Source organism: Danio rerio, chromosome 7, assembly GCF_052040795.2.
Source record: "Danio rerio strain M-AB ecotype USA chromosome 7, GRCz13ab, whole genome shotgun sequence".
Taxonomy (NCBI): Eukaryota; Metazoa; Chordata; class Actinopteri; order Cypriniformes; family Danionidae; genus Danio; species Danio rerio.
This window is the reverse complement of record NC_141027.1, coordinates 25,127,148-25,154,153: the sequence shown is the minus strand read 5'-3', so window position 1 is coordinate 25,154,153 and position 27,006 is coordinate 25,127,148. Positions and strand designations below refer to the sequence as shown.

General features: G+C 33.5%; 2 protein-coding genes and 1 pseudogene across 5 annotated transcripts in view; 1 reads left to right on the top strand and 2 right to left on the bottom strand.

Moving 5' to 3' along the window:
• The first annotated feature begins 859 nt into the window (after positions 1-859).
• Positions 860-6,410, top strand: gpha2 (glycoprotein hormone subunit alpha 2). Of its 2 annotated transcripts, XM_087258604.1 has the most exons (4): positions 860-2,431; positions 3,706-3,820; positions 5,001-5,185; positions 5,437-6,410. In XM_087258604.1, exons 2-4 carry the CDS (start codon positions 3,718-3,720, stop codon positions 5,539-5,541), a joined length of 393 nt encoding a protein of 130 aa, XP_087114730.1. In that variant the 5' UTR covers positions 860-2,431; positions 3,706-3,717; the 3' UTR covers positions 5,542-6,410.
• Positions 6,411-8,430: 2,020 nt separating this feature from the next.
• LOC147843119 (glycoprotein hormone beta-5-like) lies at positions 8,431-10,242 on the bottom strand (annotated as a pseudogene). Its single transcript, XR_015495654.1, has 2 exons — positions 8,861-10,242; positions 8,431-8,753 (listed from the first exon to the last, which is right to left on the bottom strand). The product of XR_015495654.1 is annotated as a glycoprotein hormone beta-5-like (transcript).
• Positions 10,243-11,572: 1,330 nt separating this feature from the next.
• The window catches only part of ppp2r5b (protein phosphatase 2, regulatory subunit B', beta), a 42,376-nt gene continuing 26,942 nt past the window's right edge, over positions 11,573-27,006 (bottom strand). The window contains exons 8-13 of one of the 2 annotated variants that reach the window (XM_087261060.1): positions 20,492-20,545; positions 20,324-20,374; positions 18,849-18,968; positions 16,249-16,376; positions 16,061-16,162; positions 11,573-14,505 (exon numbers count right to left, since the gene is read on the bottom strand). In XM_087261060.1, coding sequence (XP_087117186.1) covers positions 14,337-14,505; positions 16,061-16,162; positions 16,249-16,376; positions 18,849-18,968; positions 20,324-20,374; positions 20,492-20,545 — 624 coding nt within the window. In that variant the 3' untranslated portion in view covers positions 11,573-14,336. The remainder of the gene's footprint in view (positions 14,506-16,060; positions 16,163-16,248; positions 16,377-18,848; positions 18,969-20,323; positions 20,375-20,491; positions 20,546-27,006) is intronic. The other variant, XR_015495651.1, reaches the window with a different exon arrangement.

Sequence of the window (27,006 nt, the reverse complement as noted above, 5' to 3'; positions counted from 1 at the left end):
AAGTAGAATAATGCGGGGCCAGCTGCAAGCAATCATAAGCATGTGATCCTCTCGAAATTAGTTTATAAATAAACTTTGCAAAAGTAAATTAACAAGAATACAAAATAATAGCCTAAAAAAGTACATAATGCGGTAAGAAGTTAATGGAGACTTGTTTCTTTTATTGATGGCATATAATTAAGAAGTATCATACAAATGAAGAAGTAAGTGACTTTCCTTTTAGGCATAATATCTTTTGATGTTATTGGCAGCTTTGGTTCACTCAAAAATGAAAATTCATGTCATCATTTACTCATGCTCTGGGTGTTCCACTCCTGTATAAATTCATTTGTTCTGCTGAACACAAAGGAAGATATTTGGATGAATGTCAGTACCAAACAGATCTCGGGACTCTATAGTCAACCAAAGCCTGAGTAAACGATAATTTTTGGGGTAAACTATGCCTTTAATAAAAGTTCTGAATAAGCACAACAGAACCTTCCTTGACAAATGCAGTGCTGTTTCACTCTAAATAAATCTGAAATAAAAGGTCTGTGTAAATAATCTACATGCTACTTCAGATCAAGCTTTTGTAGAAACATCTGCTGTGCGAAGACATTTATCCATACTTATTTCAATGTAACAGAGAGTGTCTTGCTGCTCGAAATGAATTGATGTCAGAGCATCCAGAAATTCACAGTGCTTCACTTTTTCCACATTTTGTGGTTAGTTTTGTTTCCAAATGTATTACATTCATTGTTTTCTCTAAGTACATAAAATGTTTGATTGAAATCTTTGCAAATTTATTTAAAATACAAAACAAAATTCAATTCATCTTTATGTCTACAGCACTTTTACAATGTAGATTGTCAAAGCAGCTTAACATAGAAGTTCTAGTACATTGATACAGTGTCAGTCCAGTTTCCAGAGTTGAATTTCAGCGTGGTTTGATTTTCACTGCTTCAAGTCTAAACACTGAAGAGCAAATCCATTGATGCATAGCTCCACAAGTGCCAAAACCAAGCAAGCCAGTGGCGAGAAACAAAACTTCACCAATTGATAAAAGTGAAGAAAAAAACTGAAAACAAATACATAAGTATTTACAGCCTTTGCTCAGTACTCTGCTCAGGCACCTTTGGCATCAATTACAGCTCCAAGTCTCTTTGAGTATGATACTCCAAGCTTGCAACAACTATTTATTTCGAAAACTATTTTCAGATTTCTACAGAGGTGTTTAATTGGGTTCCGATCTGGGCTCTGGTTGGGCCACTCAAAGACATTTATTGAGTTCTCCATAGCCACTGCTTTTGTAAACTGCTGTGTGCTTACGGTCATTGTCCTGTTGAAAAGTTAACCTTTTTTAAAAATGGGATTCACATCATTTGAAATAAGGCTTTAACATAAAAAATGTGTAGTACACTGAAAAAAAAATGCTTTTCTAAGAGTTTTTGTCTAGTTTCTAGTCTAAATATGTGCAAATTCATAAATCAGGATGCATTTTCTAGACCAGTAAAAAAAATGTCTTGTTTTCAGAAATAATGTAAAAATTAAGTGATTTTTTTTTTTCTTAAAACAAGCTAAATAATCTGCCTACGGGGGTAAGCGAAATAATCTTATTTCAAGGTGAAAAAAATATATTATTTTACTTACCCCACTGGCTGATTATTTTGCTCATTAAGGAAAAACAAACTTCATTTTTTCAATGATTATTTAAAGCAAGACAATATTTTTTGCTCGTCCAGGAAATGCTTCCTGATTTAAGACTTTTTAAATATTTGTTCTAGAAACAAGACCACTTTGTTTTTGCACTGTTCTTTCTGAATGCACTATAACAATTTGACATACATTGTGAAATATTTAATAAAAAAAAAGAGGTATTAAGGTAAAATGTTTTTGAAAAACAATATGGTGAATTTCACACCTTTGTGGAAAAGATCAGTTTTGTCACTGGTCAAGAGTCATTCATATAAAATCATTTTTTTAATTCACTAGTTTGACAAATGTACCTGTGCCACTCAGAATTACTGTATTCTGCATCACTTTAATACATATGCCAATTTTGCCTACAACATCTGCAGTGATTGACACTGACACTGAATTATAGCATCAGTGTTTAGTACTTGGATTTACAGACACTTGTATGTAAACAAAGACTGGAGTGTGAGAGCTTAAAGAACATGCAAAGGCTCATGAAGTTCGGTAACCATCAAAGAATAGGGTAGGAACGGAATAACAGCAAGTGCAGTAAAGCAGTGAAATAATGTTAATGTAGAGGCCATGGGGAGGGTCCTGTTACATGCATGAGGACATTGGTAAGTGGGTGTGACTATACTAGAAGCTGAGGGCTCCGTTTTACCTGCACTACATATATGTGCTCTGTGAGGAAGAACAACACCTGGCACCTGTCTGAGCTCTGCACACTTCATCTCTGAAGAAAGATCCACATCTGCAGGTAAACTTTACTTGTTTCCTTTAAAATTTTTGGTTTGGTACTTGGATGTCTTGGTTTTAGATGATGAAGAAATGTAATACTGATTTCTCTGTTATCTACTATCTACAACTCCTGACAAAAAAAAAAAAAAAAAACTTTTAAATAACATTTCACTCAGGGACAAGTTATTAATATTTATATATCCCTGCATTCATTCATTTCTATCCGCTTGTATTTTCATGCAAAATTCTGTATGCTTGCTAGAAATTGATGGATATACATTTAAATGTAATGTATATAAATAGTTTTGTGTGTGCGTTTATTCTTATGTTTTAAGTATTATTTATTCTGTATTGGAATTAAATACTTTCATACATGTACAGCTGAAGTCAGAATTATTAGACCTCGCTTAATGTTTTCCCCAATTTTTGTTAAATGAAGAGATTTTTTTTTTCAACATTTCTAAACATAATAGTTTTAATAACTCATTTCTAATAACTGATTTATTTAATCTTTGCCATGATGACAGTAAGTAATATTTGACTAGATATTTTTCAAGACACTTCTATGCAGCTTAAAGTGACATTTAAAGGCTTAACTAGGTTAACTATGCAGGTTAGGCTAATTAGGCAAGTTATTGTATAACGATGGTTTGTTCTGTAGACCGTCTTAAAAAAAATAAGCTTAAAGGGGATAATAATTGTGTCCTTAAAATGGTGCTTAAAAAACATAACTGCTTTTATTCTAACCGAAATAAAACAAATAGAACTTTCTTCAGGAGAAAGAATATTATCAGATATACCATGAAAATTTTCCTTGCTGTTTAGCATCATTTTGGAAATATTTAAAAAAAACAAAATAAAAATCAATTGGGGGCTAATAATTCTGACTTCAACTGTATATGCGTAAACATAATTGATCTGAATTGTTTATTGAAATTAAGTACATCCATACATGTATATGCATAAATATAACTGATCAAAATGGTCTCATATCTTATGCCAGGCGTGTGTGCTGAAAATTTAATTTAGAAACTGATGAGTAAAGGAAGATTCATTTTCTGATTATTTTGACAACTCCCAAGACAACACTCAGGAAAGTCAGTTCTTGCAATTAAGCCAATGATTCTTGCAAAAGGCCAAATGACTTAAATGTTTATCTAAATGAAATCATTATTTAGTAAAAGCTTAAACTTATTAAATGCTTGAACCACTGGTCATTTGCTCTCTTAGAAAGTGACTTAATGGTTACATGAATTATGACTGCATTAGTTTAAATTGCTTTAACTCTTGCAGGTGTACAAGGCCATGTTTCGTTGTGTATCTTCTGATCTGGCAGTGCTTCTGCTGGTGCTGCTAATGCCGATTAGCTGGAGTATTCAAACCCTGACTCCTGGCTGCCACCTTTACCGTGAGTTGAAACAACTTATTTTTTAATCAGTCCATTCTCACTAAAAATGTACTCAATATGTACAACAAACTTCCATCTCACTTCTGGTTTGAGTCTTTGGTTAAACAATATTAAATCACCAAATTAACTTTGAATTTGCTACAAAACATAGTAAGAACCAATTAATCACTGCTACACTCTTCATAATGTAACCATATGCAGCCAATGACTTCTGGTTCCCAGATTGTTTCCTATTGGTAATTAGCCATGTTAGTTTTTTTTTTTTTTTACTTGCATAGAACGTTCCCATTTCCCTCTGGATTTTGAGAATGCTACAGGAAAGTTCCTTTTTTAGGTTTACTCTTTAAAGTAAATATTTCTACCAAAACAAAAAAAGGTTTCCAGTATGTTTTATTTGGTTTCTAAAAAATGGGAACCAAAATGGAACCATATGAAATGTAAGGGAATTTGTAGCATTTTTTCCTGGGGTATTTATAGTAAACATTGTTGTAAAAAATATTAATAAATGCACCACAAACAAATAAACATCATAGGCCTAACCTTTTACTGAAACTGTCGGTTAGTTTTAGTAAGGAACGCAATGTCCATCACATATGCAGATTTATACTGAATATCTTCGTTTTCTGATCTTTCCCACTAATATTTAGATATTAACATGGTTTAAAACTGTGACAGCACAAAGAAATGGTCGGCTGACAGATGGGACATTCTAAAATGCTTAAAGTGGCTTACCTAAACATCAACCAGTGAAACTCCTCATTTCTGTCAAACTTTACTCGTAATTAACACTACTGTAACTAGAAAGACCGGGCTGATATAAGAGCTTGTTCTTTTGATATCAGAAAATGTTTGTCATGAGTAGCCTAATACCTAATATCTGACAGAAATTTGGTTTCCCTTGCTTGTTGTTAAGGTACATTAAGCCTTGTTAAGCATTACCTTATAATGGAATTCAATGTGGGAGAAAACACTTATGTGGTAGCCTATATTCACTTTATCTGTGGGATTTTGGCTTGTTGTTTTAACAGTAGTTAAAGTTTATAAGTAAATTTTGACAGAAATTAGTTTTTTTTCTGGTTGATGTTTGTATCCACATTAAGAGTTTTAAAATGTCCCCCACAGATCCTCAGTTCGTTTTCTCTGCCTAGCCAACACATGTCGTCTCTCTGTCTGCACACAGCATTTAACGTGACGGTACGGACTGACAAGAGGGGGACATGCCGAGGAACCCAACTGGTGTACGCGTGTGTGGGATACTGCGAGTCCAGCGCTTTCCCCTCGCGGTACTCAGTGCTGCTCGCGTCCAACTTCACCCACAACATCACTTCCTCCTCCCGCTGCTGCACCATCAGCAAAGACGCCAAGGTAAAATGCATCCGTGCCAGATTAGGGCCATTATTTTATTACTAAACACTGTTTTACATCAGAAGCAGCAATTATGACCCATTACGAGAAAACACTTCAAGGGTCCTTTGTGGATTTCAGGACATTTCCACTAGCACAGTCATAATTATCTGTTCTGGCTAAAATGTTTACTAAGAAAATATTAAAAGAAAGTAGCCCATGTTTGCTCCGTCTTTATTACCTCATTCATTTTTTGGTGTGTGTTGTCATAGGTTAAAATTCGTCTTCACTGTCCTCGAGGGCGCCATCATGCTGATATGGAGATCCTGTCTGCGCGGGCCTGTCGCTGCAGCATGTGCCACAAATCCCGATACTGACAAACAAATACCGAAGAATGATGTACAATTATAAAAGTATGCGGCTTTGATTTAAATAATTTCAGATTTTACAGCTTTTATTTGTCTATAAATACATTTTTTTACTTATTTCATTTCATTAAATTCACTTGACTACTATTGAGAAGTTTGGGGCCATGAAGATTTTTTTAAAAAGACACTAATTATGTTAGTTAATGCATTAAATGAAATGTATTACATTTAGTGAAGATTATAAAACATTTCTATTTTACTGTATGTAGCTATTGCTTTATTATTCTGTAAACTGCTGATATCAATGTTTTTCAATTTAAAATAAGTTGTCATTTAGGGCATATTATTACAAAATGTCATTAGAATTGTAGAATGAAACAATAGAAACCAGACTGAACTCAAACCCATAAATAATAAATGCAGAGGTAAATAGGATTTTTCAAGTGATCTCTATTTTTTTTTTTCAATGGAAAGATTAAGTTTTTTTTTTTTTTTTTAAGTACCAATAACATGGACGATTGCACTGTATTTTTAATCAAATGCAGAGTTGGATATACATTTCAAAAGCTAAAAATAAAAAATCACTCAAACCCCAAACTTCTGGCATGAGAAAAATAACTCGTATACTTTTCTCTGCTCTAACATGATAGCATGAGTGACATTTTTTTCATATGTAGTCTAAAGACAGAACGTACATAACTACATGCATCAATTTAATAGAAGACAATGGCAAATACCATCAGATACACTTTTCTGAAAAACACTACTCTAATGTCGCTGCCACCTGATGACAAAGAATGTATCTTTCGTATTATGTATTTATAAGATGATGTTTGCACAAAATGTGTCTAATCTTTTTAAATAAAAGAGTACATGACTTTTTCTGTGTATGTTTTATAATTAAACTATGACAAAAACACCACTAATATTCAAAACCCTTACAGTATGAGTTTCATTTATATTAGCCTGAACTATTGATGAAACATGATTAACTTTAGTTCATGCGAGTTAGAAAAATCACGCATACTTCAAATCTAGTTGTATCTGTTTACATTAGTGAGGCTAAGTAAGCTATTGTTTTACTTGAACTAACAAAGATTATCAAATCAAATGCTGCAATGTATTTCTCTCTTTTAACCCACAATTTATGTAACGTTAACAAGTGAAGCCCCATTGTAAAGTGTTTCCATGCGAACTATATAAATGTCTGTGCAAAAGAGAAAGTGTAAAGGGTTTTGCTTAAATCAAATTTAAGCACTTTTCAGGTGCATTTTCAAACACATTACAAGCATGGGAAATAACATATTTATATACATACAAGTACCCCTCTCAAATCTCTCAGTCATTCATTCTTCTTCGGTTAGTCCCTTTTGTTCATCAGGGGTTGCCACAGCGGAATGAACTGCCAACTTATCCAGCATATGTTTTACACAGCAGATGCCCTTCCAGCTGCACCCAACACTGGGAAACACCGATACACTCTCACATTCGCACACATACACTACAGCCAATTTAGTTTATTCAATTTACCTACATCAACACAATCTCAAGGCAATTCGTAACTTTTTGATTTAGTGGCTTGTTGATATGAATTCGTTCAATCTCATTCGTACAATTTATGACAATTTGCTCATCACCCAATGACGGTTGGGTTTATGCTTGGGGTTGGGTGCCACACCTCGTTTTTAAAATCAAGCAAATCTGTACAAGCTCAGTCATGTGAAAAACGTACGAATTAGCCACCGTGACGCCCAAAAATCTCTCATTTAAATTAACGTTTTCGATATGTAGCTTAACAATATTATTTGTGCATATAGACCATTTTAAGGGGTGGAAATAAAATAAAAAAACTAGGTCCCAACATATTTCCTGTTTTACATTTTTAGTTTCTATAGCTTCTGAGAATCCAAAAAGGTATACAGTATTGATAAATAATGTTATGAAAGCGGTGTTAACAAAGTTATGACTGAATTGCCCCTTGTTACAGTTGTGAAATAGTTTGATAAGCAGGAAATGTTCCAATATGACACTGGAATGTTCTATACATTAGATTAATCAGTATACTTAAGCCAAATCTGGAGCTAATCTAACGAAATAACTTATGACAATGGGCCAAAATTCAAAGTTAGGAAAAACTATTAAACAAAAATTTAAAGAGAAACAAAAAAAATATTTAAATTGTTGAAATTTTTTAGTTTGTAATTTGTTTTCCAATATTTGGCATACATTTAAATGTATTATCTTTCTATTTCTAAAGATGTTCTGTGATCAAAATATCAGTTTAAAAAAATTTAAAAGTTTAAAAAATCTGTTTTGTTCAAATGCAATAAAATATATTGCCTATATTCACCGAGAAATGGATAAAAATATTCATTTTCAATATGGGGTGTACTTAATTATGTTGAGCACAATACATATATACACGCTTCATCACATTATATTAGATGCTATTTGTAGTAGAGTATTCTAACATTGACCTACTGTCATTTACTCTCTTAAATGTCATTTGCTCACATTTTAAATGTCATCTTTTATCCTTAATTTATATTTATTGTAATTTCATGCAATGTTTAGTCATGAAGTGAGTCTTCTCCCTCTGTTTAACCGAAGAGCGCAGACTCCAATGTTTTCATTTTATCCAAAAGTAAAAAGAGTTATTTTATTTTATTTTAAAAGTTAATCATTATTACCTTTTTAGTAAAACGGGATTTTTATTAAAGCAAAACAAATACATTTTCAAGCACTAGGCATGGGCTGGCAAAAGATTCTGATAACTTCTGCTGTCTTCATAGGTTTCAAATACACTGATTTATTTACAATTTAAAACAGCATTTTTGGATATCTTTCCTGCTGGAGATACGGTTGTCCTAAAAAAACATGAATAAAGAAATCTTACACAAACCTTAGGAACAATTTAGCAGAAAAAATTCCAAACCGCGATATACCGGTTATTGTCCCATGCCAAAATTTAAACTCTAAGCACTTTTCAAACCTTGAAAACACTGTGTATGAACGAATGTTGTGTGTGTGTTTTAGAAGGTCTCACATTCCTTGTTTTGTAAAGCAGTATCTGCAGTCACCCTTAAAGGCCTGAGGGTAATGATAGACAGGGGAGACTCCAGGACGGCAGCCTGGTAAGCGTGCAGTCAGGTGGCGTGTGCGGCTGTAGGTGCAGACACGCTGGTGCCTCTCGATGTACGGCGGCTCCACAACCAGCCTCTGAGCTAACAAAAGCAGAAATAAATGCACCGCACACTCGTATTTGTTTGGTCTTTATATACTATAACTTTATAAATAAGTGTAGTATGGCAGGTGTGTTTGGTCTCCTCCCTGGTGTGGCAGTGGCCCCAGCATGCCTCGGTGTTGATGCGCAGACGCCTGCAGCCAGGCTTCTGGGCCACCAAAGTGAAATCTCGCACTGCACAGCCACGAAAACTCTGCAAGGTCGTTAGAACCGTGATGGAACAAAACCCAGGAAACAAGAATAAAAAAAAGGTCACGGAGAGGTGCTCAAGCAACATTCTGAAGGAAATGATAAATAACAAACATGTGCAGTGATAAATGAGTACACCAATATCCATTTCTCAGCGAATTTAGGTAAAATACTTTGGTGCATTTAAACAAAACAGATTAGACAGATTTATTTATTTAAATATTATTTTAGTCACTGATCTCTAGAAATAGAAAAGACAATATATATTAAATTAAAAGCAAAATTTTGGCAAAACACAATTCGTCTTATTGTTCAATATTTTCCCCTAACTTATACATTTTAGTGTACTAAATTGTGGACTGTGACCTGAAGTTGTTTTCGATAAGCTCCAGATTTGGCTTCAGTACTGACTAAACTAATGCATATGCACAAATATAATATTTTAAAAGCATCCTATATAAAATATACATATAAAAGGGAGATTTGTGAAGGGTGCACTGATGCACTGATAATGTATATGCAGAGCACTGTATTTGATAATTGTTATAAGAGATGCATTTCATCTTCTATTAACCAATTCTTTATGCCTGGTCACGGATATGTGATTCGCAAGACATGTTTTGAAGTACTATTTATTGTATTTAAATAATCTGCTAAAACAACTGAATAAATAAGGTGTGCGCTCATAACAAATTCATATCTACCTACCCCAGAGGAAATTTTAAAAGTATTATATAATGAAAGTCGCACTATCATACAAAAAAAAAGTTGACATATACAAACAAATAGTTAGACATCTCACCATAGATAGCACTAGAAGCACGACCAAATGGCCTTCAATTATTTGTGATCAAATAAAGGTTTTCTTCAACTGACTGCAGTTCAACATGTCACCAGCAGATGGCAACAACGTGCCTATTAGGGTTTTGAATGGTGAGCCATATTCTACAGGAATTAAACAAACTACATTATACAAAGTCTTTCAACACACTGTTCTTATATATAAAAGCTAGAGGCAAGACAGAGGCCTCATACACAAAGATCAGTCATGTACACGAATGAACACTTTGTGGTTTGTTCAGTTAGTCAATTAGATGCAATGATAACTGTAATGTAAAAATAATAATTTTTCTGTAATTAAATTAATATTTTAGAAAATATCTATTAACTATCTCTAGGCCTATATTCATTTGCTGCCAACTTAAAACTTTAGCATCCAAAGAACCATTTTTGAATTTCACAAAGTAATGGAAAAAGCGTTCTTTGGGTTAATAATGTTATCCAAACTAAAAAAAAAAAAAACATTGGTTCTTTGAAGAAGCATTCAATACAAAGCTCTTTAGACAACCAAAATAAAATAAAAAAAGTTTTGAAACCTTTGTTTTGTTAGTTGAAAAGTAGCTAGTGTAGCCTACATCTAAAGTATATATCTAAGTGCATCAAAATTATAATATGTAACAGGCTTTTCTTAACTACTGAACCTAAAATTGGGATGAAAAAGTTAAGGACCATCCTTTGTCCCCATATCTTGATGTCTGATTGAAATGATCCAGCAATTGGTAAAAAAAAAAAGTTAAGGGTGGTGCATGACTTTATCCTTTGGCAACCAAATGAATTATTGGAAGATGATGCTAACAAAATGAAGGAAGGTTGATGAATGAACTAATTCAGAGCAGACACGAGATTCCTACTGATAGCCTAGCCCTAAAGGCATTCCATGTAATGAGAAGTGAAGAACAACCAGGCAAGTTTATTTTAACAAAATAATAAAAGTGCAGATTTTTTATAATAAGCAATATATATATATATATATATATATATATATATATATATATATATATATATATATATATATATATATATATATATATATATATATATATATATATATATATATAATTTTTTTGACTTCATTCTGATTTTAATTATAGAAATATCAGATATCAGGACCAAATCATTGTAGGCCTATACTCGTTGGCTGGTTCATTAAATAATCCATAACCAAACCAGTGGAAAAAAAATATAAATAAATTTTTCTTACTAGTTACAGAAAATATTTAAAGAAACCGTTTTCACTATTAGAAAAAAAGAACTGTGCCTTTTGCCTCAAATTCTCAAGCTTAGGATTAGTGAGGCGGAATATGTACTTTATAAGAACCATACATTTTTTTTAAATAAGGTTTTAAATCTAAAAGGGTTCTTTGGGATATAAAATTTTCATTCATTCATTTTTTGGTCAGCTTAGTCCCTTTATTAATACGGGGTTGCTACAGCGGAATGAACCGCCAACTTATCCAGCAGGTTTTTACGCAGCGGATGCCCTTCCAGCCGCAACCCATCTCTGGGAAATATTAAATTTAAATCTTATAAAAATGGTTCTTTGAAGAAACTTTTGGGCAACCAAAACAAAACTTGAAACTTTTTTTTTTTTTTTTAACTTGATGAGTCATTTTAAATAGCTATAGTCTACTTCTATACTATTTTTCTGAGTACATACAAATAGACAAAGTATTGTGTCATATTTAGAGTTAAAAGTACATACTAATTGAACATTAATAATGGAAAGAAAGAAGAGCAAATGGTGAATAATCCAACAATAAATGAGTCTCATATTTTCCTTTCATTTAATGTAACAATATTTGGAAATGTACAGTTTATAATGTAAGACAAAGCAGTCCTTACAGACCTTTTTATCGACCGTTTCAATATGAGCCTATATTTATAAAATATGGTCGTTCTTTCAGAAGGGCGTCACCTGGAACAGCTCTGGTCAAGTGACTAATGAAACCATCAAATCAAGACACTCTGCATTTCAAGACTGCTAAATATACCGCGATGAATTAGGAAAAGGCGAAAACCTAATCATGTTGAACGACACAAAACAGCTATAAAACAAGGAACTGAAGGAGTTTAACTCACCTGTTGATGTCCACAAGCAGATAGCAAACGTGTTTGGGAAGTAACCGATCGACTGACTGCCTTGCTGTTTTAAAGCGTTTATAGGACAATCTGACATCACTCTAATTACAGTTCCCACTAATCTAGCCTGGAACATTACAACACTATTGTGCAAAACAGACATGTTTTAATCATCTGCTTGTGTTTTATTAAGCGGAGTGACATCAGCGTCGTGTCAATGATGTGAACTACGTTATCGGCCTCACTGAAACTGAATGAAAAGATCAGCTTTGAATCATCAGCACCTTCCTGAAGTAAAACAAAAGGTAGGCTACAAAACCCCAGATGTGTCAGGGGGTTCCCCTGACGAAAATTAACCATTGTTTTACGCACGTTTTATAAAAGTAAAAATAAAGTTTTGTAGTTAAGCCATAACCACAAATTATCCATAGTTTTTTTTTTTACACTTACCATAGTTTAAAGCAATGGTCTCAAGCTCAATTCCTGAAGGACCACAGCTCTGCATAGTTTATCTCCAACCACCTCCAAATCACACCTGCTTAATAGTCTCTAGTAGTCTCGAACACCTTGATTAGTTAGATCACCTGAGTTTGATTAGGCGCAAAACTGTGCAGAGATGCAGCCCTTTAGTCTGAGATCTATGGTTTAAAGGGGCAGTTCACCTTAAATGTAAATTCTGTCATCATTTACTTACCCTTTACTTGTTCCAAACCTGTTTGACTTTCTTTAGTTAAACACAAAACAAGATTTTTTTAAAGCATTGACTTCCATGTTATTTGTTTTTCTTACTATGGAAGTCAATGATTACCAGGATTCACGCTTTCTCCTAAATATCTTCTTTTGTGTTCAATATAGAAAGTCATAAAGGTTTGAAAACACCTATGGGGTGAGTAAATAGTGAGTAAATGTTCCTCTTTACATGAACTAGCAAACCTTGATCATTATACTTTTACTATAAAAAAAACATGGTTCATTTTCATGAGGGTTGAGTGAAAATAATGACAGAAGTGTTCTTGATTCTGAGTTATTCAACACAATTTGTCATGTTTACATCCCACTATTGTACATTCATATCCCAAAGCCGCTCGTCCCCAAAAATACATTGCTATGTTTAAACACAAGACATTGATCAAAAGGACAGTGCAACTCTAGTTTAAGTGATGCTACGTATGCGTACAATTTCAGTCCATATTTATTGCCGTGTCTATACTATTTCAATGTTTCTTTTCCATTTTGTTTCTATGAAATGTGATGTTTCTGCAGATTTCTCAGGAGCCAAACAAAGGGAGTCGATCCAGATGCGCTCTTTTTGTTTGCATCTCTCATTCTTTTCCCAATACACACAGACTACTGTAAATCAATAATCAACAGTGGCAGTTCATTTGAGCGTCGACGCACACTCAAAGTGAATTGTACATTCTGATCTAATCCCTGTTTTCTTCTAAACCGTAATAAACATCTCTACAACATCCACACACACACACACACACACACACATACACGCACGCATCAATCTCTTCCTAAGCTTTCTCAATGTGCCGACACACAGTTCCGTCCCATTAACACCAATAAATAAAAGCAACAAACAACAAAAAGACTCTTAAAAATTGTAACGTAAAACGCAACAAGAGAGTGTCTGCAAGCAAATCTAATTGAAATAAATACTAATAAAATAAATAACCCGGACACACATTGTTCGAAAGGAACGAGAATATTGCTAACTCAAACGCTTTGATTTAAAAAAATAAAAACGTAAAAACAGACTAAAGTGTTTTTGTCACTTCAGAACAAGTTTAGTTTTACCTAGCAGCATACTTCAGTCATGTTTATGAGGTGCTACACTAGAATACCCCCACCAACACTATAATCAGACATAGATATCATATTTATATATAGATATATATATATATATATAAAACATCAGTTATATTAGCATAGAAGTACTCATAGAATAAGCTGTAGAAGTAGGAACATTATAATCTGTACGTTTTAAAGAGTCGTCATCATCGTTATTCATTCCTCTTCAGCGTTTGACAGTATGCAGAGTCTGTTGGTCGATTGACGGGGGTCTCGGATTGAACCCGAGCGAAACAGAGCCAGTTCTGGAATGACAGTAATGAAGGATGTACGTTTTGGATTTTTTCAAGTGTGTGTGTGTGTGTGTCTCGCCCCATGCAGGTGTGTTTCTTTTGCATGACGTGTTGGAATAGAAAGAAAAGATGCAGAAGCGTGTATGAAAGAGTAGGACATGTGTTTGTTTCTCTTTATACCTCACTCATTTTGTTTGTGTGTGATCATGTGTGCTTCAGTGTTTTTCAGATATCTACATATGGACAGCCTGACGTTCATGTGCTTGTGACGGTAGTGTCTGCATGTGTGTGAGTGTGTGTTTTAGACAGCGATTGAGGCATTGATTGGTTCAGATCAGTGTGTGATTTTGTGTCTGTGTTTTCTAGGTGGTGTTGGCAGCGCTTGTGTCTGACTGGCTCTTGGCGGTGTTTTCTCGCTCCTGTAGGTTCTTCTGGTTTCTGCTGGCCTCAGTCAGACTCTGCAGCCGCCGCTCGCGCAGGTCCTCAAGGTTCCTCCAGAGCTCCACTCGCTCCCGCTCTTTCTTCAGCTCCCTGAGAAGAGATGAGGGAGAAAGAGTGGGAAACGGAGAATAAAACACATTTATGTACAGATAAAGAGGATCAAGACACTGGATGTGCTCAAAGTAATGATGTAAAGATGTAACGGTATCAGAATTTCACAGTTTGATAATACCTCGGTGTGAATGGCACGGTACGGTATTTACTGAATAATTTACAGGAAAAACAAAACTAATGAAAAGATTCTAAAAAAGTGCCAAAAGTGTTTATTTACCTTAGCACTGAACATATCAATGACATACAAATTAGCCATCTATCTGTAAGTTTCGAAACAGGAACTAATTTTTCTATTTTAATAACAAAAAACTATTAAACCATATAAAAAAATAAAGTTTCAATTTAGTATTGTTGAAAACTCATCACATTTAACATTTAATCACTCACTCACTTAGATAGAGATGGGTTTTTTAAGGAAAATTATCATATAACTATAATCTGGTAAAAGCTGGGATCTCTGGGCATGTCCCCTGCAACAGAAAAAAAAAACTCTCATTTGGGACTGAGGTTTCTGGGACAGAGAGATATGATTCAGCCAAGGTTGACAGCAGTGGGTAACATTGTGCATTGTCTTTCCACCACTTGAGAGGACATAGAGTGAGATAGAGGTCTCTTTGAGGTACAAGTCAATGTCTGCATCAATCTAACAAGTGTGCTGTGTTCTGCAGTCCCCATGACTGTTTTTAATCGTATTCCCTGACTTATATTTCACCACAGTCTGGCAGTGCCTGCATACAGTTTTTTTCTTTGTCTGTCACCTTTTCTTCTTTTTCGTATCTTTTTAGAAAGAAACCGAAATGCTTCCACACATCCGATTTAAAACCCGCTTAAGGTTCGATCATTTCCAGCTCTTTTTCTTCCCCGCTACTAGCAACACACTCCATTTCCGCATTACTGGATCTGTAGTGACAACAGACCGCAAAGGATGATGGCCACGCCTAGGCTTATGGGAATTGTAGTTCCCGCTAACTTCTGTTCGCTTCATTTGCCTAAGCAAACTTTTCTCAGAAATATAGTTTTATTGAGTCATGCGCCTACGGTAATATTGAAAAAAATTACTATTGCGGTATGACTGTATTTACAACATTGTTACATCCCTAATATATATATATATATATATATATATATAGTCCCTTTATTAATCTGGGGTCGCCACAGTGGAATGAACTGCCAACTTATCCAGCATATGTTTTTTACGCAGTGGATGCTTTTCCAGCTGCAACCTATCACTGGGAAACACCCACACACACGCATTCACACACATACACTACAGGCACTCGGAGTCCACGCAATCGTGGAGGGAACTTGCTAACTCCAAACAGATATGCCAACTGACCCAGCTGAGGCTCGAACCAGTGATCTTCTTTATATATATATATATATATATATATATATATATATATATATATATATATATATATATATATATATATATATATACATATATATATATATATATATATATATATATATATATAAATTATTTTTATTTTTTATTTTTTTTACTTTTTTGAGACTGTCCTGTACTCACTTCTGTTTCTCCACTTTGTAGGAGGCAGTGAGATCGTCAAAGAGCTTGCTGTTCATCTCCATGAACGTCTTCAACACATTGTAGATGAGAGAGATGATCGTCCTGAAAAACGCAACACAGTGCAGTTTAGTATTCTTGACTAATGTCAACAGCATGAATGTTGGTGAAGGGTTCAGAAAGACACTCACTGGTTCCAGTGCTCCTTGGAGACTCTGTAAAGCGTCCCGAACACCAGAGGCAGGATGACCTGGCAGTTCTCCTCAATCAGACTCAGAATATACTCATTATTCCAGAAATACAGAGCCCGCTCTGCAACCTGACACACAACACACACAGAGAATGAGGGAGAAAGACACAAACTGCTGATGTCATCTCAATCAGAGAGAGAGTAAAGCTGCACGATCAACAGTTAAAGGATTACAGTCTCGATTTTCTAGTGTTAAACACAAAAAAGATATTATGAGAAATGTTGGAAACCTGTAACCATTGACCTTCATAGTAGGAATACTGATACTATGGAAGTCAATAGTTACAGATTCCCCACTTTGTTCAAAATATCTTATTTTCTGTTCAACAGAAAAAAGAACGTCATACAGGTTTGAAACAAGTAAAGGGAGTGTAAATAATGACTGAATTTTTATTTTTGGGTGAACTATGCCTTTAAGTCTTCCACAATCACTGTGATCTTGTATGGTTATGAAACAGCTTCAATTTTTTTTATTCTTGAGCAGTATTTTTATTTCTGTTACAAACGATCAAATAGTCAAAGAAGTACTATTTAAAAACAGTTTACAGTTTGAATGTAAACATTTTTTTGGTACTGAATAATTAGAATCTTCAACAAAATACTGATTCCTATAGTAATAAAAGATGTCATTGGTCATTAAGAAAGTCATCGGACAAGTCATTGGATTGTTCTGTACTTAATCAGAAACCCAAAATCATTCTTAAAGTGGCTAATAATAGTGAACTTAGAAAATCAATTTTAAAAAAGTCATTTTTTTTTAATAATTACTATTATTAACACAAAACAGTCCTCCCCAACACATGTAACGAGGGCTTTTTGGGAGGAGGATCTGAATTTATTGATTGAAGAAAATATCTGGGATCTTATTCTTGCCTGAATACATTCATCATCAATAAACGCTAGGCATACTCTCATTCAATTCAAGGTTGTGCACAGAACACAACCTAGATCTAGAACTAAACTAAACTGTTCTAAACTAAACTGAATAAAATTTTCCCTGATCTTGACCCAACTTGCCCTCGCTGTACAACTGAACCAGCCACACTGTAACATACTTTCTGGTCTTGTTTAAAACTGTCTGATTTTTGAGGGAAAGTCTTCAGGTGTTTTTCTAATGGTTTTTCACCATCAAGAGACCCAAACCCCTTAACAGCACTCTTAGGAATCCTGCCAGAATATGTTGAAATAAATTCATTTCAGGCTGATAGTGTAGTCTTTGCAACCTGACTGGCTAGACGACTTGGGCTATTCATATGAATTGGAAGTCAGCAGCTCCCCCTTCTTATCGGCAGTGGGTTTTTGATTTCTTACATGCTCTTTAAATGGAAAAAATTTGGTTCGCAATAAAACAAAAGCCAGAACAGTTCCAGAAAGTCAGGAGCACTTTTCTAAACTTTTTAAGGAGAAACCTAGATCTTAATTGCCTTTTTTCTATTGCATTACTATGTATAATTTATTCATTTACTTTTTTTTTAATTTATATTTTTTATATATTTATTTATTTATTCTTTTATTTACTTATTTTTTTATTTATTGTTTTGTTTGTTTTTAATTATTCTTATTTTTATGTTATCTTATGTTTGTATGTATTTGTGTATGTATGTGGTATTTTACCTATTATTTATATACTTATTTAGCGTATAATTATATTTTCCTCATAATTTCTTGTTTGGTGAATTGTATCAGTGCGTTTATCTATATTTAGCAACATTATGTATATTTTATTGTCTGACCAAAAATGAACCTAATAAAAATAAAATATATATACAGTTGAAGTCAGAATTATTAGCTTCCTTCAAATTTTGTTCTTCTTTTTTTTTTAAATTTCCCAAACGATGTTTAACAGAGCAAGTAAAATTTCACAGTGTGTCTGATAATATTTTTTTTCCTCTGAATAAAGTCTTATTTGTTTTATTTAGGCTAGAATAAAAGCAGTTTTAAATTTTTTAAACACCATTTTGGGGACAAAATTATTAGCCCCTTTAAGCTATATTTTATTCTCGATAATCTACAGAACAAACCACTGTTATACAATAACTTGCCTAATTACCCTAACCTGCCTAGTTAACCTAATTCACATAGTTAAGCCTTTAAATGTAACTTTAAGCTGTATAGAAGTTTCTTGAAAAATATCTAGTCAAATATTGTTTACTGACATCATGGCAAAGATAAAATAAATCAGTTATTAGAAATGAGTTATTAAAATTATTATGTTTAGAAATGTGTTAAAACTCTTCTCTCTGTTAAACAGAAATTGAGGCAAAAAATAAACAAAAGGGTCTAATAATTCAGGGGGGCTAATAGTTCTGACTTCAATTTTATATTATTTAAGTAAAATTTTAATCCAGCAACAAATAATAAGACTTTTTTTCCAGAAGAAAAAAATATTCTAGGAAACACTTTAAAAATGTTAATCATCACTTGGTAAATAATTGAACCTCAAGTCAATAACTTATTATTTTGTTAAGGTTGTCTATTCATTTAATTCTGTTGATCATTATTCTAATAAAAAGAAGAATGAATGTGAATGAGGAAGCAGACCTGGAAATGAGGGCTGGAGATGCAGGCTGCGATCTGTTTGAAGAGAGGCTCCTGCACACGGATAAACTGAGAGGGTTCAATCACGTCCAGAATCTCCTCGATCTCCCCCAGGAACATCACCTGTGCTCATGTCACACCATTAGAATATGCTAGCAGATACTTACAGACAAACACAGCTCAGTTCAAAACTCATCGGCCACTATTAACAAACAACTTAAACTTCAGCATATGTGTCAGCCAATGCTAACGTGTTAAAAATTAGCCTGATAAACCAATCATTATAATGCATTGTTAGCCTGGTTTGCATTCACATGTTTTAATACTAGTGCTAGGCAAAAATAATAGTGATTAATAGCATCCAAAAGGAAAGTTTGCGATCACAATATTACCATGGTATAAATACAGCATACAAAAGAGAGAGATCGACTTAGAAAGTCATTTGCCTGTTTAATAATGATTTGATCAGCTGTAGTTTGAAATCACACCGTTTTTCTCTTAGGGCTTATTGACTCTATACTATAGGTCTCTGACGCCCTATTGTGGATGAAACGTCTTTGCTTAAAAAAAAATTATTTAGCATGAAAGTGATTTCATGCTAATTAAATTTTCAGATATTGTGAGAAAGAGTCTCCCAAAACGAGGGTTCAGCAGCTATATGGAATGTAAAATTAAAGCAGGCCAATGAGGCTAAATTATAATATTGCTTTAAATAAATAACTGTAATTTCAAGCTCGCAGTGTTTTAGAGGGATTCATCTTTAAAATGATTAAACTTTTCATTATTTCACAGTTCAAGTATAATTTACAACAGTAACGTATTTCTGTATTTTGATGATGACATTTGAAACAGTAGTACTAATACTACTAATACTTTTACTTTTTTAATTAATGTCAGAAACCCACAAATATTCAAACACATTGTTACTAGATTTAAATATTAACTATACATCTACTACTTATACATGAATCATTTATCTTAGTGACAGTAAAATATTTTATTTTTTTATAGTTTGAATTTGTTCTAGAAGAATTAGAATTTATTTTTGAATGTTTCTTCTAATATTCTGGTGATTGTTTTCCTTCAGTAAAAGTTCAGTTAAAGCTTATAATTGTCTGCTTTTTATCATTAATAATTTTGTCATTATATAGTTACTTTACATTTAGTTTCATTTTAATTTTGTTGTATTTAGTAATATAGTGAATTGTAGTGTGTTTTTGTCATTTATATGAATTTTTACTATAATTTTGAGAGTCATTTTCAATATGTCTGTGGGTTTAAACTATTTTAGTTTTCATTTCTTTTAGCATATCTGTTTAAACTAAATGAAAACATATTTCCTTGGCAACTAGCTAGAAATTGAATGTAATTAAATGAAAAGTTACTGTTTATTTTATTTCAGTTGAAAAAAAAGATTTTATTTGTTGTGAACTACATTAATCGCCCTGAGAGCTACACATATACAAAGCTTTTCTTACCTCTTTCTGAGTGCATGTTTTAGGCCAATATCTCAGCAGCCCTCTGATAATCTAATGAAACACAAAAAAGAAGAAGAAGAAAATCATCCTTTTTGGTGTGACATTTACATACCAGCACCAATGTTAGGTATTTATATGAAATACCATGACGAATTAAATAAGTCTTACGTGTTCTGTAACTGTGGCGTCCTTCTCCATGAATTGCACCACACAGTAAGCCAGCTGATGAAAAGAGCAGCAAAAAGATTTCTAATAAAGTCACTTTCACACTGTATGTGTCGCGTTAAAAGCTTATTGATTTCAGTTGCAGGTGCTCCTGATTAAAGTCTGTTTGTGTGTGTGTGTGTGTGTGTGTGTGTGTGTGTGTGTGTGTGTGTGTGTGTGTGTGTGTGTGTGTAAACCAAGCTTTAGGGAGATTGTCTACTGATTATAATGCACACAGCCCTAAGATTACAGCTTTTATCTGCTTTCCATGGTTTGATCTGAAGCACTTGACAAAAATCAAGCGTTCTTCTAATCAAGATCCTAAATGCCACCACATGGACTTATCATCATTCTGCCAGCAGTCAACACAATGCCACATTTCTATACTGAACAATACAAGCAGGAGAGCCAATAATGTAGGTGTAGCTGATATATGTCTGTCAACAAATGCTTTTAAATTGTTTTCTGCATTTAAATAGGAAAGTTTCATATGAAAATCTTTATATTATTATTATTATTATAATTATTATTATTATCAGAAAACAATGAATATGAAGCTGCAAATTATTGAACAATTGACTTAAAATGTACTATAACTACAACTAGTTTATCATTGCAGAGACCTATTAACATGCAAATGCATTAAACTCTTAAAATACTAAATTCATTCATTCATTTTCTTGTCGGCTTAGTCCTTTTATTAATCTGGGGTCGCCACAGCGGAATGAACCGCCAACTTATCCAGCAAGTTTTTAGGCAGCGGATGCCCTTCCAGTCACAACCCATCTCTGGGAACCATCCACACACATTCAAACATACACTACGGACAATTTAGCCTACCCAATTTACCTGTAGCGCATGTCTTTGGACTGTGGGGGAAACCGGAGCACTCGGAGGAAACCCACGCGAACGCAGGGAGAACATGCAAACTTCACACAGAAACGCCAACTGAGCCGAGGCTCGAACCAGCGACCCTCTTGCTATGAGGCGACAGCATTACCTACTGTGCCACTGCTTCGCCCCAAAATACTAAATAAAAATTACTATTACTATGCACTTTATTCTGAAATGTGGAATTTGATTGTTTTAGGACTTCTGATTCATTTGCAAATGGGGGAAATTACTTGGATTCAATTCAAATTCTACAAACAAGTATATTTATGACTATAAATAACAATGAAAACTAATATAATATGAAAATACCAGTTTGCAACATTAATCAGCGATGGACCCATTTCACATTTCCAGGTTTCTCAGTAGCAAAAGTCATCATAGTTGGGTAAATTTAGAGCACAGTGAATGGGAGAATACAACAAATATTTTTTTACAATCCTTAAAATAATGAAAAAAAAAATTCCAGGATGGTGTGACTAGACTCTCAGAAAAAGAAAAAAAAAATGTATGAGACTGATAATGGCAACATTTACTGTCCCGCCCCATAGAAACAGCATTTGAAACGCCTCACACCAGTAATTCTTTTGTAATTTGATGCAAAGATTATATAACTCATACATAAGTACATATAAATGTATGTTTTTAAATATATAAATATATATTAAAAATTCTGGTTTCCTACACAAGACCTGCTGTAGGTAAATTGGGTAAGCTAAAATGTCCATAGTGTATGTGTGTGAATGGGAGTGTATGGGTGATGGATTGCGGCTGGAAGAGCATCCGCTGCATAAAAACATATGCTGGAAAATTTGGCGGTTCATTTTGCTGTGGTGACCCCTGATTAATAAAAGAACTTAGCCGAAAAGAAAATAAATGAATGAATGAATGATTTCAAAAACAGCTTCACATGAAACCCATTTTGTAGCATATTTGTGGGAAGTCTGCAGTATATGCTGGTTACTTATATCTTAGCAGACATTACAGTACATTTGTCCTAATTGGCATATCATTTTCTCAAGTTATAAAAGAGATGGTCACTCTTGTTAAAGGGCACAGTGTTGACAGCAAACGTCCTGTTCATCAGAGCGTCACATAGACACCTCAGCGGCAGAGCCTGCCTTTTTGGTACATCATGTGGGTGTAAGTGAGAAAGCCTGGGTTAGGTGCAAAAAACTGAAGAAATAAAAGTCCTTGACTACTAACTAACTGCAAAATGTCATATAAAAACAAATGAAAATGACTATTTAAATGAATGAAAATGTATTTTATACAGCAAATGTGCTAATTATTGCGCAATTTTTTACATTTATTTATTAAATGTATTTTATGCTTTTAGTTATTAAAAAATAAACAAATATTAAGAAATATTACTTGTGTCGGCACCAATAGACTTGTGGTTAGTGCGTCAACACATAACACAAAGTGTGTTCACGCCGGCCCAAGTTTGATTCCCGGCTCAAGGTCCTTTGCCGACCCTTCCCCTATCTCTGCTCCCCATACTTTCCTGTTTTTAAATCACCACTGTTCTATCACAATAAAAGTGAAAACCCCTAAATATAATTGTAAAAAAAAAAGGAAAAGAAATATTACTTGTTGTACATAGTAAATATCTGGGGTGCGTTTCCGAAAACCAACTAAGATCGCAAGTACCATTGTTACAAATATAGTTTGTTGATTTGGCATTTCCAAAACTCCGTCGTTCCAACGAACATTCACAAACTGCATCATAATTCTGTATCCTTGCAACTACACCTCTGTAGCAGATGTAGTTAGAAGCATAGTTTCTGGCTGTGTTCTATTCCCAGTTATTCCAAGTTTATATATATATATATATATATATATATATATATATATATATATATATATATATATATATATATATATATATATATATATATCTGTTTAATTAATCTGTTTTGTTTAAATGCACCAAAGTGCATTGCCTAAACTGAGAAATAGACAAAAATATTCTTTTCCAAAATGGGGTGTACTCAGTTATGCTGAGCACTATATACACAAATAAAATACAGTAGATTTAAATCTTAGTATGCATGTGTGCCCTGGTCCACAATACTGGTCTTATACTGCACAAGCAATCGCCAATAATACACTGTATGGGTCTTTTATTCCAAAAGTATTTAGACTATTAAGTAGGGCTGCACGATATTGGAAAAATCTAACATCGTGAGATTTTTTTGTCAAGCGATAAATATTGCGATACGAATACAAGTTTACCAGGTGACTTAATATTATTTGGAAACAGTTTATAATGTTAGATTGATTAGGATGACTCTGCATCTCCATAACATTTAATAAACTATCTATAAATACAAGAGAAAAAGATACAATTGAAATTAACAGTGTTTATCGTTTTCCGAGTCTAACTGTATTCGGGTACAGTAACTAAATAATAGAAATAAAAATAATTCAATAAAATTAATCATAGTTCAAATCACAAATTGCACAATTTTTTTAATGCCTGAATGCTTTTCAAATAATTGTACAATTAAAAACACATGCAAGTGAAAAATTGTAATACAAACCCAACATTGCATATACTGCAATGGGACTATTGCGAATGATCACATTGCGATATTTATGCTCAATGACGTATTCTGAGCCCTACTATTAAGTGTAGATCATGTTCCATGAAGATATTTTTTTACGTTTCATGTGTAAATATATCAAAGCTCAATTTTTGAATAGTAATTTGCATTAATAAGAACTTAATTTGCACAATTTCTTAGGTAAATGTCTTTGTATGCTTTTTTCATATTGAAGATGTTCAAAGTTGTATCTTGGCCAAAAATGTTTCTATCATAACAAATCATACATCAATAAAAAGCTCATTTATTTGACTTTTTAAACTCAATCTCAAAAAAGAACCACTGATAGTTTTTATAACTTAATAAAGCCATCCTCAGTCTGCACACACACACACACACACACACACACACTGCATTTACTTCCATATTAATGTATCCCCTGATGAGTAGACCAGCACAAAGCACCTGAGCCTCAGAGAGCACACGCAAAACAGTGTGAAAAGGATGTTTTCTCCAAAGGGACGTAACACAAATGTGTGTGTGGAGATGTGTGTTGCTTTTTTTTCACAAAAGCACTTCTGCACTGTTGCCTGGTGAGCTGTTAGGGTGGTGATGGTGTGCGAGTGCGTCTGTGTGTGCGTGTGTTTCTGCTTTGGAAGGGCTGATGTCACATTAAACCCCTGTCTTTCCCCAGGGGGTGAGAGCTTTGTTAAGAGAACATCATAATTATGCTCTTAGTTTTCAGTGTATGTAGTGCTTAAGAAAAAAGGTTTAGCTTGATGTTTAACTTGCAAGGGAATGTGCATGTGTGTTTATGTGCATGTGTGTTAGAATCTTTGTAGAAGGTTTTAGAAGTCTGTTTTGACTTTATAATGCATTACTTTATTGCTCAACTTTAACTTTATATCTTGCAAGTACAACTCTGGTAATCACAATTGTGAGTTTATCTGCGAATTGCAACTTCATTTCTTCACAACTGGGATTTTAGTCAACTTATAGCGTGCAATGTGGAAATGCAGACACTCTTTTTTGTGATTGGTCCGGGACTGAGAATTAATTTGCCTATGTGAAAAATTGACTGAGAGTAACAAACAGCAATAAGCAGTCAAACTACTTGCTCTGCAAAAAAGAGTGTTAACGACTACAAATAAAAGTCTAAATTTAATAATGAAAAATACTAGTGTTAAACATCAAGCAGCACGACAAACTGTTTTTTACTGCTAAAAATCAATGGAAGTGAATAAAACCGTCTCCAGCTAATAAGGCCATGGCAAGAAAAATAAATGGAATAGAAAACGAATACAAAAAAGAATACGGTCAATACCTCATGCTGGCTAGTTTATATCTCACATTGTAACTTTTTTCACTTTAAATATCACAGTTTTGTAAATAGTATTATAATCTTATTTAACTTTTGTTTTTTAAATAGCCCATGGGTCCAAAAATGTTGACAAAAGCAAACTGGATTTGAGAGGGGATAGCATCCTGCTTTCTAACTTATACATACACACACACACAGGATGCTTTATATATAAAGCATTCGAACTGTAAATCCATACTCTACTGTAAATGAATACTATTGTGCATTATGTAATACTTATGCAGATCTAATACTTTATGTATGAAACTTTACTGACCAATAAAAACTAAATATTAGAATGCGTTGCACACAGCCTAATCATTTTTCAAGCTGTTCAAAATGCTAATAGATAATAGTGTTGGAAAACAGAACATATTTTGAAGTATTTTTGTCTCATTTTCTTTTCATTAAACAATTGTATTTGTTTTGCCTAAGGTGAAATATTAACCAAACTTCTTCTCTTTAGTGTGATATGCCATGCATACTAATGAAGCATTTTTGCAGAAGTAGATGAAGCTGATTGAAATGCAAAGGCCTGATTGTCTAAAATTATCTTGAGCTTTGCAGATTAACTTACTGTGAGTAGACATGGGATAAAACTAACAACACAGAATATTTGCAGTTGAGAAAGGCTTATGCTGGTAATGTTGTGCAAAGAATTCGTAAAAAAAGAGGAAGTATGTATGGGTGCGGCCAATGGAGGACTGGAGAATGAGTGACAAGTGACGAATTCCACTAAACTCCACATGCTAATATCAGCTGTTTATAAAAGCTGGAGTCAGTAGATGCAATTTGTTGTGCACCTCCTGAATGTAATTCTTGCATTGCATTGAGGATACCAGAATTCTGTGAATCAAATTATTCATTTGAATTCAATAAATTACTAATATTTTAGACATTGAAGAAAACCCTTCTCCTGACCTTTTTACTGAACATGCATAGACTTGATTAGATATTCTAACAATTCCACCATTAGAACTTTCTAAAACTGAAAAGTTTAATGCACATCTAAAGCTCATTTTATAACATCAACATTTAAGTTGATTGTAGAAACAATATTGTCTATTTTCTTGCTGTGTTGGCAATGATAAGTTCCATACAAAGAAGAAAAACAACCCAGCAAGCATTTTTTGTTTTTAAAAGATGTCTAATAGATGTCTAATAATCGTCTAAACATATTCGTCTTGGCTAACACAAGACTAAATTTGGGCTGACAGTGAAAATCTAATAGACGTCTAAGAATAGGCCTAAACTAGACTAGTCATCAAATAAACAGAAATGAATGACTACACATATAAAGTCTGTCTAATCTGTTTATTTGATGACTAGTCTAGTATTAGGCTATACTTAGATGTCTTTTAGATTGTCACTAGTTGAGCCTTGTTTTAGCCAAGCTGTCTACATTTAGATGTGTATTAGATGTCTATTAAACACAAAATTGTTTGCTGGGAAAAATGTTTCATCACTGCTTCATCTCACCAATTCGAGGATAGTAAATGCTAGAGACAGACACCAATACAGGATTAAGTCAGCAACAAAAATATTTAGTATCACTTTGTAGGAAAAAAACAGTGTCTTGAATTTCCTTTTCACACTAACAGTAATAATATAAATAATAAATAGTAATAATAAAATAAGTATAATACTAACAACAGAGAGAATAGCTGGGTTTTCATCCA